This window comes from Periophthalmus magnuspinnatus, chromosome 6 (genome assembly GCF_009829125.3).
Source record: "Periophthalmus magnuspinnatus isolate fPerMag1 chromosome 6, fPerMag1.2.pri, whole genome shotgun sequence".
In the NCBI taxonomy this organism is placed as follows: Eukaryota; Metazoa; Chordata; class Actinopteri; order Gobiiformes; family Gobiidae; genus Periophthalmus; species Periophthalmus magnuspinnatus.
This window is the reverse complement of record NC_047131.1, coordinates 24106147-24125787: the sequence shown is the minus strand read 5'-3', so window position 1 is coordinate 24125787 and position 19641 is coordinate 24106147. Positions and strand designations below refer to the sequence as shown.

Here is a 19641-nt window from a genome sequence, read left to right as displayed (position 1 = left end):
AAAGTCAACATAAGCAGAGGCAGACCACAGTGAAGCATCCTCTCTCACTATTCTCTGTGGAAGACATTTGAATACAGAGGCCCAAAACAACCCAAACAATAAACACACAGACTTACGACGCAATAAAAGCAAAAATAAATGACAAACATGCAGCCACTCGCAGCACAAGACTCTTGAGTATCAACAGGGATATTTTAAACAACAAACTGTACAAGATCCAAGCTGTTAGGTCGGTCATAATGTGCTGAAGTCTGAAGTAGTGAATGCAGGTGATAAAATTGAAATAAATACATAATAATAAAAATTATTAAATAAATAAAATAAAAAATGACACTATGTATGTGCAAGTACAAACAGAAAGCAACAATTTATTTGATTTGTCTTCCACAAGCAGTACAGCTTATTTTAGTTTGCCATTGGAAGTAATGCAGTTGCCCCAGTTTTGTTTCCTGTCAAGACAGGGGGAGCAAAAAACAGAAAAACTTTTCAAAGAAGGAAAGTCGTATTTATTACAGTGCTGATCTCACTGCACAGAATCATGAAAATGATTGATTCGCTTAACTAGGATTATGGCATTAGTAAACAAGATGTAGCCTCCATGCACATAATGTTAGTTAGATGAACATTTACAAGTTAGATGAACATTTACACAAACCTTAATGGTATGTTAATATCCTTGATGGGAATAGGGTACGGGTTAAGTACACTCACGTCATATTATCCAGTGTCATGTCTCTGAGATAGGTGTAAAACAATATAAATAAATCTGTGTGATTGCATTATGGGTCATGTAAGGGTTAAAGAGGGCAAATCTCTATTTAATTTGCTTAGTTTTGAATAGCCAGCAAAATATAATGATTGCAATGCAATGTCAGTGATCATTTTTGACTTATTAAGTTTATATGGACAGACAATTGTTATGAACATTTCACAAATAAATAAAATTAATTGTGGTAAATAGTAATGGCCGTGCTCTTACCACAACCATAATATTCTAAAAAGTAAAATACTAAATGGGAATTCTCACTCAGACTGAACGCATACTCTCAAATTATTGTGAAACACAATAAGAAGCAGGTGAAAAGTGTTTGGCATTGTACATCAATCACAGATACATTTCCTCACCCGCTTCCCTTCACAGATTTATCAGAGGCTTTCTTTCTCTCTCACAAAAGGATTTTCTCTCGCGTGTCAGGAAGCCTCAGAGCCACCAAGCCTCCGCCCACTAATGCGCCAAAGGACAGCAGGATGGGAATGGCTTTGGTGATGCCCACAAAGCTGGCGAAGATGGAACTACCCAGAATGGCTGCCAGTTTACACAGAGCGTTAAGGACCCCGAACGCTGTTGCCCTGAAACACATAAAACAGACATGCTGGTAACGACCATCTGCAATTAACACTATGAGCCAAGAACACTGCTATGACTTCTGCTGTCACCACTACACTAACGCTACCGTGATGTTGTATTCATAACTGCAGTTGTCGTTATACAAAATTTTTTAACTGCATTTGTGATACTGAGGAACAGGCTTGATACTAAGTTCCACAATGATAATAAAAACACACACCTTTTGTAATGTTTTCAACTATAAAAATATAGTCATTTCTTTAATATTAACATGAGATCTTCTACTAGTTCTAATATACAGACCCGGAGTGCTGTTGTTTTTACCTCGTCTTGTTTTATACACTGTTCTATTTATTGCATTTTATTATTATTATGCTTTTTAGTAATTAGTCATGCTAAATTTGTACAGCACTTTGGGCAGTGATGGCTATATTTTAAACAAGTTTTATAATATACCTTGATTTTGACTAGACTATTTATAAATTATTCCGTAGTTTTCAAATTTGTCCTATTATGTGATTTAATGTGAACTGTTTTTATTCAAGATGCCCTTCAAAAAATCATATTTTGTTTTCATTCAGGCTTTGTGTAACCCCTTCCATCTAGGGTTACCCTTACCTAGTCAGTGTTCGACCCTGATTGGCTCACTCCCAATTGGTTGGCAAATAAATGACTGGAGCAGCTCTGTACCTGCCTGCTCCTCCGCCCCTCCCACTCCGCTCTCACTGTGTCTGTGCAACTGAACTACTCGGCTTTAAACATTACTTTTCACATTCTTCTCACACACGACTCAATGGTGAGTTTTGCCAAAACATTATCAATCCTAAAATGTCACTGAAATCCACTAAATTCAAAGCTAGTGCCGAGTTTGGAGTATATTAAGTCGCGGTTTGTTTCCGCGGATCCGCGTGTTGAAGCCCGCTAATAATGCGAGTATTTTTGTGTTTGTTTTGAATTACGGCAATCATGAACTAAAATTTATGTTATAATTAAGTTTAATTCGGCAGCGCTGTTATGCTGTTTTGATACATTTTGTTAATGTAATTGATATATATTGTTATTGTTAATCACTGCTGGCGGTATTGTCGGCCGTAATGTGTAGTCTTGATTTGTTGCGCAACTGTTTTATCATGAATGTAATGTTAATGTTATCGGTAACTGAACTGAGATCCTGTTTTGACCTTGTTTTTAGGTCAGGTTTTTTTCATGGGACTGAACAGAGATTCTCTACTGATGGCGAGCTGGTAGGACTAATATTTTGTTTTGCTCCGCGAACTGTGGATTACGGATTTGCGTGATTACAAACTGAACCTGAACTGAATCCTAAAAAAAGGAATAAACTGAACTCTTACACAAAGTCACACAACTTTAAAAAAAAAAACTGAACTGAACTCTCACACAAAGTCAAAATCTTTGACAAAGAACTGCCTTCTTTTTGTTGTTTTTAAAACGGTTAATTTTGTTCAATGTAATTTGATTAAATGGTATGCCACTTTGTTTTGACTTTTGCCAAATATATTTCACTTTATTCCAATCTGTTCTGTGTGTCATTCATGCACAAGCTCCCTGAGCAGCCTGTTCTTCTGTCGGTCTTAATGAGTTAATTGCCATAAACAATAGCCCAACCAACTAAATATTCTATAGTAGTTACATTTGGACTGATAATACATTTCATTGTCACCTTTGTAGCAGAATTATTTAGTGGGTTTTGTCTCAAGATTTAAATTGGCTGTTCAGTAACAAAGGTCCAAATTTGTCCTTTTATGTGATTTCTTTGAGTATCAATATCTACTCAAATGAGTATTGATTAGTATCTGGATAGAACGATTTTACGATTCAATGATTCAACAATTCAAACATCCATTCAGACCATCAAACCATGATCCACATTCATTCAAAACAAATCAAAACATTTTTTATTGATTTGAATTTCTGATACTAAACAGATTGTGTTTCATCAGCAAATGATCTCATTAGTTCCATAAATGTAGGCTCATTGTAAAAAGGGCAACGTGCAAAATCTAATCAAAATGCAACTGTTTATGTACCTTTTTGAGGCAGGGTACAGCTCCACAGTGACCACTTCAATGCCGTTCCACGCTGCTACACTCACGCCACAAAACAGGCACTGCAGAGCAATGATTGCTGATTGGCTGAAGCTCAAGAAGAGGAGGAAAGTACAACCCGCAGATATGAGCATGGAGCCACCTGGGAGACAGTCGAAAGTCACGGATTAGCTGAGAAAAATCGTACTAACTTGTACGGGATAAATCAAATAAGCCCACCGATTATCTTGACTCTACCAATCTTCTCCATGAAAAGTGCTGATATAATGTTGCCAGGCAGAACAGCCAAACTGCCCAAGAAGCTGACCAGATATATGAGGACGTCATTCTCCTCTACAATGTCCAAGTGGCAACCATGTTTGTTGTGCTCAAAGGTGGTGTTCTCCATCTTACAGTCAATGAATCGCTCCTCCCAGAGATCTGATAAAAACACCACAAATAACAAAAATATTAAAAAAAAACCCTAAACAAAATATAATATATATTACCCCGCAATAATGGGTTCAAAAGCGCGTATTTACGGCTTCATGAGTAAATTAAGCTCACTTCATTGAGCCAGAAATCTTTTTCGATTTGTTTTATAAAGTAATAGAATTAATTTAACTTAACTTAATTAGGATTTACTCAACTGTCCAGGATTTACTCAACTGTCCAGGAGTAGTCCATGGTGGAAAAATATTTTAAAGGTCATTTGGACAAGGGCAAGGCAAGTAAACAAGTGTACCTTCTCAGACCAGAGCTTTCAAATTGATAATATAAACACTGTTCAGATGACTGCCTTTGAAACTTGTTCTACTTGTAAAGCAATATTTCCATCACAAAAGTAAAAAAGACACCATTTATTGTTTTGAATGTTTGAAACTACATTTTATGAGTATTAAAGTATTATTTTAACTTACATGGCGAAAGGTTGTTGAACCATGCACTACTTTCATTCGAAGATCATATTTCATATTATTACATTGCACTTATTGCGTCTGTGTTGAGACTATAAATTGCTAAATGGCTAAAATGAGATCCACTGTAATCGATGCAGTGGGTCATGCAATGTCCTGGAGAGACCAGGTGTACGTGTATTATGAAGATTTAATATGGCTATAAATGATAGTCATATTGAAGTATCTGTTCATTAATAGAAAATGCTCACCTTTCTAAATATATTTATGGTGATGTGCGTTAAAGGGTCAGCGGTGTGACTAAACTGCCTTGTGAAATTACTTTATAGCCCACTTTACAGATGATGCCACAACCTTAGACAAACAAATATTCTACATTTAAACACTCTGTAAAACACTCTGTAAAACCAGAAATTGAGTGTTAATATTACAGAATGTTAGAACTGGAAATGAGGAGGTTGTTTTGATGGGGGAGGACAGACAGCTTTACTTTAGTGTTTGCTTGTTTAAGGGGGTATCCCATAATGCTTTGCTCTTTGATGTCACAAGTGTGAAAAATGCTATTGAGTTAAATACATGTTCGAGTGTAGACCGACCCACCTGTGTTAGAGAAGACAGTGGAGCGGATGGTACAGTTCTCAAATATAGTGTCTGTGGACCTGATGTTCTCAAAACGGCAGTCCTCAAACAGGGAGTCTTCAAACTTCACTGATATCATCTCTATATTGATGAACCTACAAGCATGGCATGGACACACACAGACAAACTGACAGGCCAAAACAATATGGACTTCTATCGCCATGGCAGCGGCAGAACCAGAGCTGACAGAATGTGATAGTATGTTACATAAAACAGTTGAGCCATTCTGTCACTTTGAGCTCTGCAAAACGCATAGAAGTTTAAAGATATACAGTATTAGAACAAACTGTATATCTGCCCTGTACCTTCTCTTTGAAGGTGAAGCATAAAGATAAACTGGTTTTGATATTTCAAAAGCATCTTAAAGGTAATTCAGGGATTCTGTTCTGTGCTGAGTTGGCAACATTACACAGTGGAAATGTATTACATTGAAGGTCATTTTATTTCTAAACTGATTTGTTGAAGTATCTATTATGCAGATAAAGGATCACTATTCAAACTATTGCCTTATTGCAAACATTTGTTTGAAATACTGGTGTTTTCCAGTTGCTCTTCTTGCAGTTACATTTTGTATTCATCCAGGCTTTGGACCTTTCATAGCAGGATTAGATACTTTTGTCTCATGATTTCAATTGGTTGTTCAGTGTGTTTAGATGAACGAGTTGTCTTGCTTTAAATATGCTATTAAGATGATCTCTCAGTTTATTAAACATCAAGGAGCATCTCATAGCTCAAAACCAGAGGGATATCTTTGCGAGCTTCACATCGATGAGTTATGAAATCCTAGTATAATATACACCATTGTCTTCTCATATGTTGCAGTGTGAAGGTCACAGAAACTCACAGTTTACTGCTTTCACAATGCGTAATGAATCTGACTCACCATTAGCATATGCAATAAAGTATTGACTGTTAACATATAGCTAATGCTCAACACAAGATCATGCTACTATGAACACAGAATGAAATGATAAAGTACAATAATTACACTTAATGTCTTATCATCGTTTTATCATGTTTTATCGCTTTATCACTCAAACTGACAAACAAAGCTACAGGCTTCAAGTGTGCAGCTTCAGACTTTACTCACTTATCACGGATGTACTCTCCCTCCTTGTGAATCTGGTTCTCCAAAGAAAAGTTAAAATGAAAATTTTCTACTCGCTCTTTATGGAACACCTGAGAACACAAGAAGGAACTGTTCATTATTTTTTATTTACTACTTGCAGAAGACAAGTTTGGGATCATTATTAGCTAAGGCACAGGGCATTTATAAATGTGTTTTCCTGTTTTCTTTATTTGGGTCTAGAGTCTACACAAGCATTGCATTTACTCAGGAACCCAGAGGAGTATCTAAGGACACCATAGAGTGTGAAACGTACAGTCCCAAGCCCATTTACTTTAAAATGGAAATCCCTCATCAGTAAGTGTAGAGCACCAGAGAGCACTGTAATGATTTTAAGGAAGACAAATGCTGTGAGTGTTACCTTGACTTTGGCCTCGTACTCCTCGTACTGCAGATGTTTGATCATGTCAGGGAACCACACAGACAGACCATAATAACTGCAAAACAAAAGGTTAAAGTCCACTACTTTATTCAGTGGGTGAAATGTTTTACTATTCTATATTGTGGTTTTCTCCAACTGCTGATTGAGATTATGTTTTTCTAACTAGTTCTGTAGTCCTTAATTACTGTACTAATGCGACTAAAGAAGTTGAATAAGTGATAAATAATGATACAAACAGACTGGATTTGTGAAATGTTTGATATAAAACATAATTTCTGACCTGAAGGCCATACAGAACCAGATAATGGCCATGAAGAGTGTGGCAAACCTCAGCTCCACAGACAGAAGAGATGCCACATTTTTCAGCACCTGTACAAGAGCAAACACTTAAATATTAGTATTATTCTCCATTTCTATTCCAAACTTTTACAGTATGGACATACCAGTTTACAAAGGGTCAATGAACGCACTGCCCAGCGCTGCACCGGAGTTCCTGTGGCTGCCTGTATCTCGATAAACTCGTCTTCTGCTGTTTTAGGAGCCTTGATATGAGTTACCTAAATGACACAAATACAATGTTAGTAAATGCTTTTAAAACCTTCTTTCTGGGACAAATCTACAATATCAATGCAACTCTCTACATGGAAAAGTACACAAACACTGAACAATACAAAGGCTTGAGAACATCAGCTCTGATTGCATACTATTGTGATTAGATAAACAATGCAAGGTGCACATGGTGTATGTATAATTTTTGCAAGAAAAATTCTCACTGTAAAGACTTTTTCTGGCTGCCCCTTGGCTCTCCAGTTGGTATCATGGACCTGCTTCAGAATCATCCAGGCTTCGTCATGTTTGGCATTCTGTCAAACCAAAACAGAAATATACCAGATATTAGAAAGGTGAGAAAATATACTGAAATACATTTGGAATATAAAATCATTTTCAAACAGAAGGTATCAGAAACACAGATAATTTCTCAAAGAATAAACTGGACTGCACAGACACAGTGGAGTGGTGATGGTGCAATGGCCTCACCTCCAGCAGGAAGCGCGGGCTTTCAGGCATGAAGGTCAGCCCCACCAGAGAGGCAATGGCAGGGAGAGCAGCAACCAGCACAAAGACCCTCCAACTGTGGAACTGGAACTCCGTGCCCATGCTGAATCCCCAACCTGCACATATACAAGCACACAGAACAGCTTGGAAAGACTCTGTGTTTACTATCAATTAACTGATTGACTGATGGAGTGGTGCCCCCTTAATTTTCTTTCCCATGGCCTAAAGAAAAGTTGAGATATTGGTACAACTAAAATGTACACTTTGATTTCCTTCTCCCAACTTTACCCCAATATTAAAATTAGTTGACACTTCAAAAAACAACTGCTTGTGAATTTAATGTTGATGTCTCATTAAGTAACATGTTTAAACCTTTAAAAACAAATACTAATCTCAATTATATAGATAAGGATCATCTCTAAGATACTTTAGACTCAGCCGATACGTATGACTGACAGTAAACTTCAGTGTTAAAGAAGTGAAGGGATGTGGTTAAAGTACCATATCTTGGTATGATTCCCCAAGCTGTGAATGACGCGTAGATCCCTCCCATCATCCAGAACATACAAAGCCAGGACAAGTGCTCTCCTCTTTTGTCCATTTGAAGAAATTCGGCAAAGTATGTGTAGACAATAGGGACTGTGCCTCCAATACTGCCAAAGATAACAAATATTTAAACAATTAGCATAAGCAAATATAGAAAGCAGGCCTGTTATGCAAAATTTACTTTTCAGAGTTTTTAACCATGTTATAGTTGTTCCCCCTTGTCATTCACCCTCTCAAAGTTGTTTTTGCAGTGATTTGTGCATGTTTGAGCAATCTTTAATTGTTTATTTTCAAGCCACCATATTGATCAACCCCCATTTTCACGGCCACCGGCATACACCCACTTTTGTTTACTTACTTTGCTTATTTTTAATCAGTGATACATGTGAGAGTAGGCAGCATCACGTAGCCATTTTGGTACAAAAGAAAATAAAAAATCCATGTGCAGCGTGATCGTGATGTGCAGCTATCTATGGGAGGGGCCGTTGGCCGACAACTTCAGGGTTTTTTGTTGTGATGACGTTTACAACAACGTCAGTGTCCTCTTTCTAACATGGACTTGTTTCTTTTATTATGAATGAATAATGATCCATGAGTATCATAGATTATAACTATATAGCAGGCTCAAGCACAATATGTCTTCTTTAAACTCTAATCTAAATACTAGAGATGTAAGTTGCAATGAAAAACAATTGAATCTATTCCGTGAATGAGTATAATGACAGCTAACACACAGGATAAATTAAGGAAAACTACTCAAATTCCATTTAAGGTGTTTGCTTTAGTGCCATGTTGGGCTTCACTGTCTTTTATAGGTTAGGGAATTTTACAACCAATCTTCCACTTGACCCCCACCAACACCTTATTTATGATCTATCTGTTGGCCAGCTGCTAGTCTATATTCAAATGTGGTGGTACTAGAAGTAAAATCTATAATGTGAAAAATGCATTGAATATACCTATTGACATTGTATCTCCTTTGTAAAAACTATAATACATCTAAATCAAAAACACCTTGTAGGGTGTGAACAATGGTGCATATGCCTCCTCTTTGCTCAGAGTGTGTGACCTGATTTCTGAGTGAGTCCCTGTAGATTTGGGTTATTTTAAGATGGCGCTCGGTGCAGCGTCAGCCCACCCTGCATAGGGTCTGTCTGTGTATACATGAGATATATATTTACAGGGATGCTTTACCCACTGTGCTGCAGTGCTCATAAAACATGCACAGGTTTGATGAACATATGGCTGCAGCTTAGGTCATAATAACAGGGTTGATGGAGTTTAGGCAATAACTGAACCCAAACATGGACAAAAGTCACTTCAATGTAATACCCATATAATACCAATATTCTTTATCACTTGTATGCATATATGCTTTTTAAACCTATTTACCGAAGTTAAGCAAGGTTGGGCTTGGTTAGTACTTGGATGGGAGACTGCTGGGAATACCAGACGCCACAGTGGGGCAACAGACAGTTCAGACTGTTGTTGTGTCCTTAGGCAAGGCACTTCACCCACCTTGACTAATGTGGATATAGTGTGTGAGTGAAAAATTGGTAGAGAGCAGAGGGACTGATGAGATTGACAGTGATGATAATTAGAGAGTCGACATATCTCCTTTTCATTTAAATTACCCAGAAAGGTAAGCTGAGACAGACTTGACAATTTCAAAAGGCCACTCCAGCTACAAGCTCCTTTTGATTTTGCACGGCAACATACTGCTTATGTATGGCAGAAAAAAAACTACAGTAACTATGACATTTAGCCAACCTGCATGAACATAGATGAATCAAATGAAAACAAACATTAACGTGCTATAATGGTGACAGGTGCTATAATGGTGACAGGTGCTGTAGTTACCCAATCCCAGAGAGCAGCCTGAAGAAGAGAAAGAAGCCATATCCCTGGGCAAAGGAGGACAGGAAGGCAAACACACAGTTGATGGCCAGAGCCACAATCAGACACTTTCTCCGGCCAAGTTTATCTGCCAGTCCGCCCCAGAGGAACGCTCCCACCATCATGCTTAGGAAGACCACCAGACCTGCAACAAATAACCATACACTTACTCACAGAAATTAAAAACATGTTTTATAAATGATATTTCCACACACTTCTATTATCCCAAGACAGCTGCCTAAGCAAAGTTTTTCTAAAATGCACACTCTTGGCTTGTTGGCACGTACTAAAGCCAGTGAGTCAGAATTTACAGAATAGTTCCAATTCATAATGGACCATACACTTTATTTAAAAAAAGCAATTGCAAAACTCGTCATTAAGAAAGTCAAAGGACAGAAACAACCAATATATTACTAGTGGTTAAAGACATTATGACATTCAGTTGTCTTAAGGACTACGTTGCCACAGAAGAGCATTCAAGTGGATATTTGTATTTTTCAAGTAAAAAGCTCTTCTCTACTCTGCTATAACTGACTCTGAACATGTCAAACATTGCACTGCATGTTATCACTTAAAAAGTCTAAGAATACAGGTATATTTTACTGGCAGATTTATTGTTATCAGTCCATTTCAGTCGCTCCTACCTGGTGTAGTGCAGCCTAGCTCTCACCACTTGCTGTGTCTGTGCCAACTATGCTGTCAGCATCATGCAGATGGCACCCCACACAAGGGGGGATGGCAAACATGACTCAGCTTCAGAGAGCCAAAACCACCTCTCTGCCCTCACTACCTCTGGGACTTCTTATTTCAGTGACAGAAAGAGAGCCATGATAATTAATGACCTGCTTGTGGTTAGATTAGTAACACATCAATGTTTAAATGATGTGTTTTGGTCTAATAGTGGGATGTAGAGCAGAGCTGAAAGGCAAGGCCAGGACACAGAGGATCGATGTAACTGTGCTGAGTCACAAACGCCCACATGAGAACTCAGCAACAACACTGGGAGAGGTGCATAGGAAAACAAAAAGGATCAGTGTAGAGATTTCACAACTTTTTCTGCACAACAGCAACACAAATTTAAAGCATTATGCAAAATTGACATTTTAGAGCTTTCCACCATGTTATAAAGTTATATAGGTGTCATCCATGCATGTTTGCGTAATCTTGCAATATCTCAAAGCTCAGCCTCAAGCCTACGTAACCCATGCTCCCAGAATTCCCAAAGAATCAAGTGGATGAGTTAACATCTAATTTGGTATTCGTGTCCTGTTTGATCCTAGCTGTTACCATTGTTTAGACAGTTAGACAGTGTACATTTTTAAGTTTTCTGTGTAGGGTGCTCTGAAAATCGTAGCGCCAGTCTCAGTAAAAAATGTGTTCACTCACTCAGCTTTTTTCTTAACACCAGTAAGTTGGAGCCAGACATAAACTGTAAACCTTTGCATATATTCTGAAAGACCCATTAGCTAATAGCACTGCAGCATTCACAGAAGAATTATAGACAATTCTGAAACGCCATAGGGGGTGATCTGGTTAGTGTCAATGGATTACTTACTAATGAAACAGAGCAGATATACAGACACAAATGTAATTATAAAGTAAATGCACATTGCTATTGACAATATGAGTAGTCAGCCCCTGACTTCTTTGAGTATAGTGTACGTACTTACTTATGTAATAATAGTGTTAACTCAGTGTTAAAGGTATACCTTGTGATTTTTTTGATTGTGGGTTAGACACCTACTTCTTACCATGGAGATTTGCCTAGAATGTTCCACCGTATGGCTTTTAAGATCTAGCTTGTGTATAGTGTTATATAGTTACAAAATCACCTTGTATACTGTGAGCTAGGATGATTCTCCACATACTGATCTGTAACTTCACCTAATGGCATTACCTGGTTGTTTATAGATAGATAGATGACATGACTTTTAAGACATGACAATCCTTACCCAACATCCCCTTCTCTGCGTTGGATAAACACAGGTCCTTTTCAGCAGAGGGTAAAACAAAAGCCACTACGAAACACTCTACTCCGTCAGCCATGAGAGCCAGTCCCAGCACCATGAAGAGGGTCCACTGGAACTTCCCATGGCCACAGTCCTCCATGATGTCCTCATACTGCTCGGACAGCTCTTGCAGCTCCGAGGCAGCACTGGCGCCATCTCGAGACTTTGTCCTACAACAGAGAAAAGATGCTTAGAGGATCCAAGTCATAATTCAAACCCGGCATGATTGACATTACAGTTTCTTTCTATGACTGGTGGAGTGGAGCAGGTGTTCCAAATCTACCCAGTTTGTTCTACACAAAATTGATATTATAATTATTTCATACAAATTAACCTTTTTGTGGCAGATAAAATTAACGAAAATTGTAAAATGGTTCTCCACCGTGATAAGAAATTGTTTGGCATTTTGAACGTGGACAATTTTGTGTTCTAGAGCTCTTATCAGTAGTCATTAAACCAAATGCTATATTAGTCTTGCCTTTGTGGATGTCAATGGAACGGTGGGATTAGCAGTGGTTGGAGTGGATGTGCAGACTGTCAGCCACTTTATCGTCAGACAGGCCCAGGGTAGCTGTGGCTACATTTATTAAAGCAACTACATTGTAAACCCTTATAGTATTCCTTACAAGAAAAATGTAATTTCACTGAGAGTTCATTAAAATGGAACAGTGTGGAGTAATATGGTGTTTTTTGTACAAAGAGCAACATTACACAATGTAACTCAGTGGTGTTATTCATGAAAATTAAGCATTGCTACAGCTTCCCCTTCAAGAGTAACATTATCAGCGTAAACTTAGTAAGTTTACTCATAATGCTCCAGTAAGCATCCACAAGGGCTAGACTAGGACTAAACCAGAACTATACTGGAACTAAACCAAAGCTAAACCTGAACTAGACCAGGGTTTAACTAGGACTAGACTAGGACAAAACCAAGACTAGACCTGGACTAAACCAGAACTAGACCAGGTCTATACCAGAAGTTCTAGACCCTGGTTTTATAAATTTGAGGAGACTTTATACTTGTGTGTGTCCCAGTGATGACTCAGCATACGGTTAGCAGAGGTTAACTTATCCTTAGGCCCATATAGCACTGACTTGGTTATGATATTACACAGTGTAATATGTTTTGTATGAGGCTAATTACAAAGTTATTGATGAAGTGCTCTTATTAGAAGAGATATGTCCATTTTGCTGCTTAAATCAGTATTTTGCTGTATAGTTAGGACAGTGAATGTGATTTTACACTAAGCTTTGATGCTCTGCTGCTGCAAGCAAAATAAGAAATAAAACAATTATATATATTTTATTAATGCCATGAGTTAATAACAGTGTTGTGTACTACAATTAAGTTAAAAATAACCCCAGAAATTAATATGAAGATATTTTGTCCTCTGGATCAAAAGTAGCTGCTGATGGCAGCTTCTGCACTGGGGCCTAACCACTTAAGAGGGAATTTTGTATTTGACTGGATTGGTCTTTAAGAGCTTAATGCTGCTCAGAACAGTCATTTTAATCGCGAACTATTTCTTGTAATTAAAGACCTGACCCGAGTTAAACCTGAACACACTGTGATATAATTTCATATTTAATTTGTGATTTGATTTGTAGAATAAGGAGACTTTGGACCAGGCTTGGGCAGAGAATGTAAACCTTATTCAATGGGATTTGCTTCACAGAAATCTTTAAAAGTGCATTATTTGAATGTTGATATTAATTTCATCTTGTAAATCACACGTCTCATTCCACTCCCGATGAAGTCTACGGCCTGAAGACTTGCTTGTAGTCAAGTCATTTGTTGACCACATTTGCACTATTTTGACTATTTTTATCTTTTGTTTCATCCATTTCTTCCGCCTGTCTAGGGCCAGGTCACGGGGGCCAGTCTAAGCAGAGACTCCCAGGCTCCAAGCTCCTCCCGTGTGACTGAGATCCTCATCCTATCTCTAAGAAAGCGCCCAGCCACCCTGCAGAGGAAACTCATTTTGACCTTGTCCCTTAGGTCATTGCTCTAAGATCATGACGAGTAAATTGGAAGCTTTGCCTTTTGACTCAGCTCTTTTTTTCACCACAACAATCCGATACAGCGACTGCTTCACTGCAGACACTGCACCGATCCGCCTGTCAATCTCACGCTCCATTCTTCCTTGACCATACTTGACCTCCTCCACTTGAGGCAGGGACTCTCCACCTTATCAATTTGATCTTTTGCTATAATTAAACACATAGACCTTTTATGTGCAGACTGCACGTATGTCATTGTGCTTTGATTCACCTGCTATTGATTTCATTGTTAAAGACAGACATCTTGTGCTTAAAGTTGGTAAAATGTAAATTTCAGATTTGTGTTTTGTGTCTCCTTTTTAGCCTAAAATTTGCAGTAACATTACTGTGAAAAACTATAGCATTAGTTTACAGTTTACTAATTATTTTAAGTAACATTACTAATGTTTTAAGAGTAATCATTGCTAAATATTTGTTAGATAATAGACTTAAAAGAACCTTGTATACTAAGTGTTTATGGATTATCAATGTTACCTAATCTATTGTACCTATGTTACTAAGGTTTCCTGAGTTTTTTTGAGTAAACAATACTAATCAGGGTTTACAGTGATACTACAACTACTTTCATTACTACTTTTCATCTTTTTCTATGACAAGGTCTAGTGTAGTTTTATGTTTACCGTGCAGCCCTTTGTGTGGCCTTCATTTCATCTGGATGCGGAATGCCCTGGTACTCCCCCTCGTACATCTGGTCCTCCTCATCATGCCCCTCTGTGACATCACTGGCAGCATCCTCTTCCTGAGCGGGATAGTCTGCCTGGTACCCGTATCCATCATGGCCGCCGCCTTCTCCATACGTCCCATAAGCATCTCCTCTGCCTTGGTGATAGTAATTGTTCTGGTAGGGGTCAGCCATCTTGAAGAATGTCGGGTATTGCTAATTTAAACTGTGAGTGGGGAGTTTTAAATGAACTCAGTTGAATATGTCCATTGGTTACAATCACTCTCACTAGATCCTTCAAATCCACAGACGTTACAATCAGGCATGAGTCTTGTGCTGTATTTAAGCTGCAGTTAATAGATATGTTATGATCTGCTTTGTACTGTCAGACTTGAATGACTGAATAGGGAGTCCACAATTTTTCTTCTTTTCTGAGCCCTGAAAAATAAAGCAAGCACAATTTAGATTAAATAAAAGGGAAGATATCAAGAGTTAAAAATCGCAATGCAACCCCAATGTTGAACTGCATTTTATTGTCTTCCTTTTGTGATTCTCTGCAGGCCCAAAATAAAAGAAATACCATCAATATTTAATGTGAAGAAACTACAGTGTGGGTAAAATCAGACTTCACTTCCAGGCCAGAGGAGAGGTTAGGATAGTGGATTGTGAATATTGCCCTGAAAGTCACAGATGGGATGTTTTGCTCATAGCTTGACAATAAAGAGTTGAACTGTGCCACTGTGGATTTCAAGGATTTGTATCATTGTTGTTTTTTTTTATAGTTTTTTTTTTTTTTTTTTACAACTGACAACTGTGGTCGCATTAAATTTTTTTAAAAAGAGACATAGCATGTAGACATGGGGCTCGTACAGCATGATACTTTAGTGGTCTTGGATGCAGCCCTTGTGAGGGGCTCTGAAAACAAGAGATTCAACATTGTGAGGTTGATTCCTGGCTTTAACAATTCATTGAACTTGATTTAATTTAATAATAAATACAACTACCATGATCAGTCCAAAAACAAAGAAATAACTGAAAGCCTTTTTCTTCTCTTTTTGTTGGCAGAACATTTCAAGACTGTCCTTCTGTTCTGTTCTGTGCTCTGCTAAACAAATTGAGAGAAGCGCTATTACTTTTGAGATATGTCTTCTGAGTATAATAGACTGAAACTGAATAGGCTAATTTACCAATAAATAACTTTACACTTACACATAAGTATTTTTGGCAAAGTTATAGAATGATTACAGAGTCAGAGTTACATTGGGACCTGTCTTTCGTCACATGACCAACTGGGTTTGTTAAACTGCATTTAGCGACTCACTAGTAAAGCCACAATGAGGCTGCAGGATAATAAATATGTGTGGTTATAGATTTCACACGCAATAAAGCAGATAAGGGAAATGAGGGGAGATGTTTGTATCCTCCTCTGCCCCTGCTTTTTTCCAGAATATTATTCATTACCTGATGTGACAGGGATGTCCCCCGTTAGAGAATTGAAGATTATATCATGAACAAAAATGTCCCATTTGTCAGCAGTAATATGATAATATATACTCAGTGAATACTTGCTCATATTGTATGTTTAGGTTGAATTCCCTTGTGGATTATTTTGATTTATAGATCTACTTTTTTGTAGCTATGATGCTGACAGGCTGTTAGCAGCTTGTCTCTGTCAGACGATGGCTCATGACTGATGGTTCACTGCCTTCTCTCCTGTTTGCATATAAGCCAGTTCACAATAGCCCCACTCCATTTCAGCGAGGTGAACTGAGCAACAGCACGCACCACAGACAGGTGCATATTTGGCTGACAGTCCGGATAAGGAGCAGTTACTCTAATTAGTCACAAAATAATACATAATATATACCACCTTGGTCCCCAAGTAGCTCATATTGTCCACACAACTTTCTATCCTTTAAACATGAAGCAGTTTCTGGGGCAGTGCAGCGGTAGCAGGAGCAGGAGTAGGGTTGCGTGAGGCCAGAGGCTCAGACAGCTGTGGTCTCTCTAAGCGCTGCATATGGGCCACAGCTGATCTACGCACCACCAACAATGTCTTTCCTCATCACTACTGACACATTCTAAAAGCCCAATTTCACAGTAATAATTTCAAATTAAGAGCAATTTTCAGTCAGTTTAAGATGTTAAACTGATGTTCAAGTCAGGAGTGAAGGAGGTACTCTATTATCTAGTCACGGACTCGATAACAGAGCACTGAATGTCACAAATACAGCAATCAGTTAAAGAAGCACTATAGCTGTTCTGGTGCAGAGTCTACCATCTGCTTGTCTCCATGGAGATGTTATTGCTTTGTCTGGAAAGTTCCGCAGTATGGCATTTAAATGATCAATCTCCAAACTGACAAGCTGGTGACATAACCAGGCCACGTTTAGATGAGATCAGTGGAGAGGCCCATTTAAGAATGCATGTTTCTCTCTTGTAATTAAATAAATGGCAGTTATATTTAATACCATACCATACTCTGAAACATTCCAGGCAAGCCAATAACATCGCTATGGAGACAAGCAGGTTGCATTGCCTCCACCAGGAAAGTTACGTAGTGCACCTGTACACTCGATGATAACTATAAATAAAACAAAAAACGCTTACTTAGACATACTAAAGTCTCCTGAGCTACCCTGATGGAAAACACTATAATAAGACTGTGAGCAGCATAGACTTAGAAATGTGGGAGAAAGCCACAGCCTCAGCCATTTAGGTGAGATAAATAATGCATAAGCGTCCACACACACACACTCACGCACACACACGCACACCCCCACACACACAGACACACACTCACACACACTCCATGTACAGAGCAGTGTACTGTATCCAACTGGGGCAGAGGCGATGCATCAACTCTAAGGCCAGCTGCTTTCAAAATTACAGACTATTTTTACGTATTTCTTGGGATATGAACCATGTTGGCTGTTTCAAGGATCAGAGTGTGGGGTCTGAACCAACTTTGTCAAGACCAAACAAAACAAGTAATGAGCTCCAGGCATGACTTTCATTTCCATTAAGAAACACAGATATATTCAAAAGGTTTTTGAATGTATCTGAATGTTACATATTTGTCCAAGTTAACAGCTTTAGTAATAGTAATAAACTCAAACTAAATTATATAGGGGAGAGGGGAAGGTTCTGTCTATTAAACATTTCTTTGTGGTATAGTGTCTTGACTAATTGATTGTCACTGATTTGGTAAAAAATAGATGTCACTTCTTTGAATATTAGTAGAAATATTTCAGAAAAATAAAATAAGTGACCTATTTTTTTGTGAATCTTCTTGCATTTGCAGAGTTATTAATTAAGAGTTAATAATTTCTACCTGGAGACAAGGGAGGCCCAACTAATTCTGTGTGCAATAAAAACAGAAAGAGATAAGGCAAACAACCAGGATCTGTGCAAACACTATCTCTTAAACATGACAATACAACATTTGTCCACAATGTAAACAGTGACCAACAATGATGAGTGATTGTATCTGTGCTTGCATTTTGTGACTGCATGCAATATTTCACGTATCTAATCAAATATCATCAGTTTGTTTTTGCTAATACAGTGTAAAAATAACAACACAGTCCAATTTCATCAAAAGACAGTGTGTCAACAGGCCCTTCTGTTCCCCACGCACCATGACACAGGGAAACAGGTAGGATGGTGATGACAGACTGGATGATGGTAGGTGCTATAATACTGCCACAATATCCTCTAAGATCTGAACATTGATAGGTAGGAGAGGATGTGTCTGCATAGTGTTGTTACCCGTTTCAGTAATGCATAAAAATACTATATAATGTGTGAATGAAGAGGAAGATTTGCAAGTTTTATACAAATGAGTGTAAACAGTGTAATAAAATGTTATCTTTAAACTAAAATCATTATGTAAATGGTAATGTTTAGGCATCAGATAGTACAAAATGGAGCCTGTTTAGAAACAGTCAAATCCCCTTCAACTCACTTTTTGGTCCTAAATCCTGAGCAACCATTTGGAAATCATGCACAGCTGATTCATACATTGTGCATAAAAGATATGTATTATAAGAAACCAGTTTGTTTGATTTCATCATGTAGATTCCAATATCACAAGCACCTCAACTTGTCTCACTATTTGACATGTCTGCTGGACTTTTGCCCGCTGCAGCAGTAATTGATAAGTGGCATCATAACCCTGGACTCTCAGCTGTCTGCTACATGTCGACACTGTCCTGCGATGGACCTGACTGCAGATGAGTAAACAATTGGACTTTATCTCATTATCTAAAGGTAGTTTGTACGGTGCGAGGCGAAAATAGAGTGAAACGTGAGCTGCTTGTGTATAAGCATTGATTACATAATGCATGTTGGAGAGCAATCCCTGCTGAATGTGAGCTGTTGGTGCTTCCTGTCTGTGTCCTGGCTGACTTTGTGACATTTAGCAACATTTTAATGAAAATTCAACTTGTATTGACCTTGAAAAGTTGCATGTAGTGTAAAACTACATGTATTTCTGGCACATAAATTATGCATGCCTTTGTGAGTTATATTAAGGTGATACAAAAGAGATTTCACAGTTAAATAATTTTAGATCCTGAAATAGACTGGTGCCAATGCTGCTGTCAGACATAGATTAATAGGTTAGGTTTGCAAATGAACAGCCCAAATGAAAAAGTATCTTGAAGCAAGTCTCTTACCAGAATTGAACGCAGCTCGATACTATCCTTATTTCAGTCAAAAAAGCATTTGAGAGCTGACTGCCCATCCGAGTTGTGTTTTATAAGCAGAGCATCACTGTTAGAACTGAGGGATTAGGAGAGGATCGCGCCTATGCCCCCACCTACCCTCCCACCTCCCTGCCTTGTTCTCTGCAGCTCCTCCCAGTGGGCACCCCTTACACCAAAATAATGGTTTGTTCCGATCTAGGTCGATCTATAAGCTGGGACGTGCCATGTGTGAGAGAGCTAGGGGCT

General features: G+C 38.3%; 1 protein-coding gene across 2 annotated transcripts; it reads right to left on the bottom strand.

Moving 5' to 3' along the window:
* Window positions 1-320: 320 nt before the first annotated feature.
* On the bottom strand, window positions 321-19458 carry sv2bb (synaptic vesicle glycoprotein 2Bb). 2 transcript variants are annotated; one of them, XM_055222607.1, is made up of 16 exons: window positions 19366-19458; window positions 14646-15124; window positions 11908-12134; window positions 9920-10100; window positions 8015-8166; window positions 7496-7629; window positions 7231-7320; window positions 6901-7014; window positions 6738-6826; window positions 6437-6512; window positions 6040-6128; window positions 4911-5044; window positions 3634-3834; window positions 3397-3556; window positions 1126-1350; window positions 321-449 (listed from the first exon to the last, which is right to left on the bottom strand). In XM_055222607.1, exons 2-15 carry the CDS (start codon window positions 14879-14881, stop codon window positions 1167-1169), a joined length of 2067 nt encoding a protein of 688 aa, XP_055078582.1. In that variant the 5' UTR covers window positions 14882-15124; window positions 19366-19458; the 3' UTR covers window positions 321-449; window positions 1126-1166. The 2 variants fall into 2 exon arrangements, with proteins under 2 accessions (XP_055078582.1, XP_033824414.1); XM_033968523.2 differs by lacking the exon at window positions 321-449 and having other exon boundaries at window positions 865-1350.
* Between the last annotated feature and the right edge of the window lie 183 nt (window positions 19459-19641).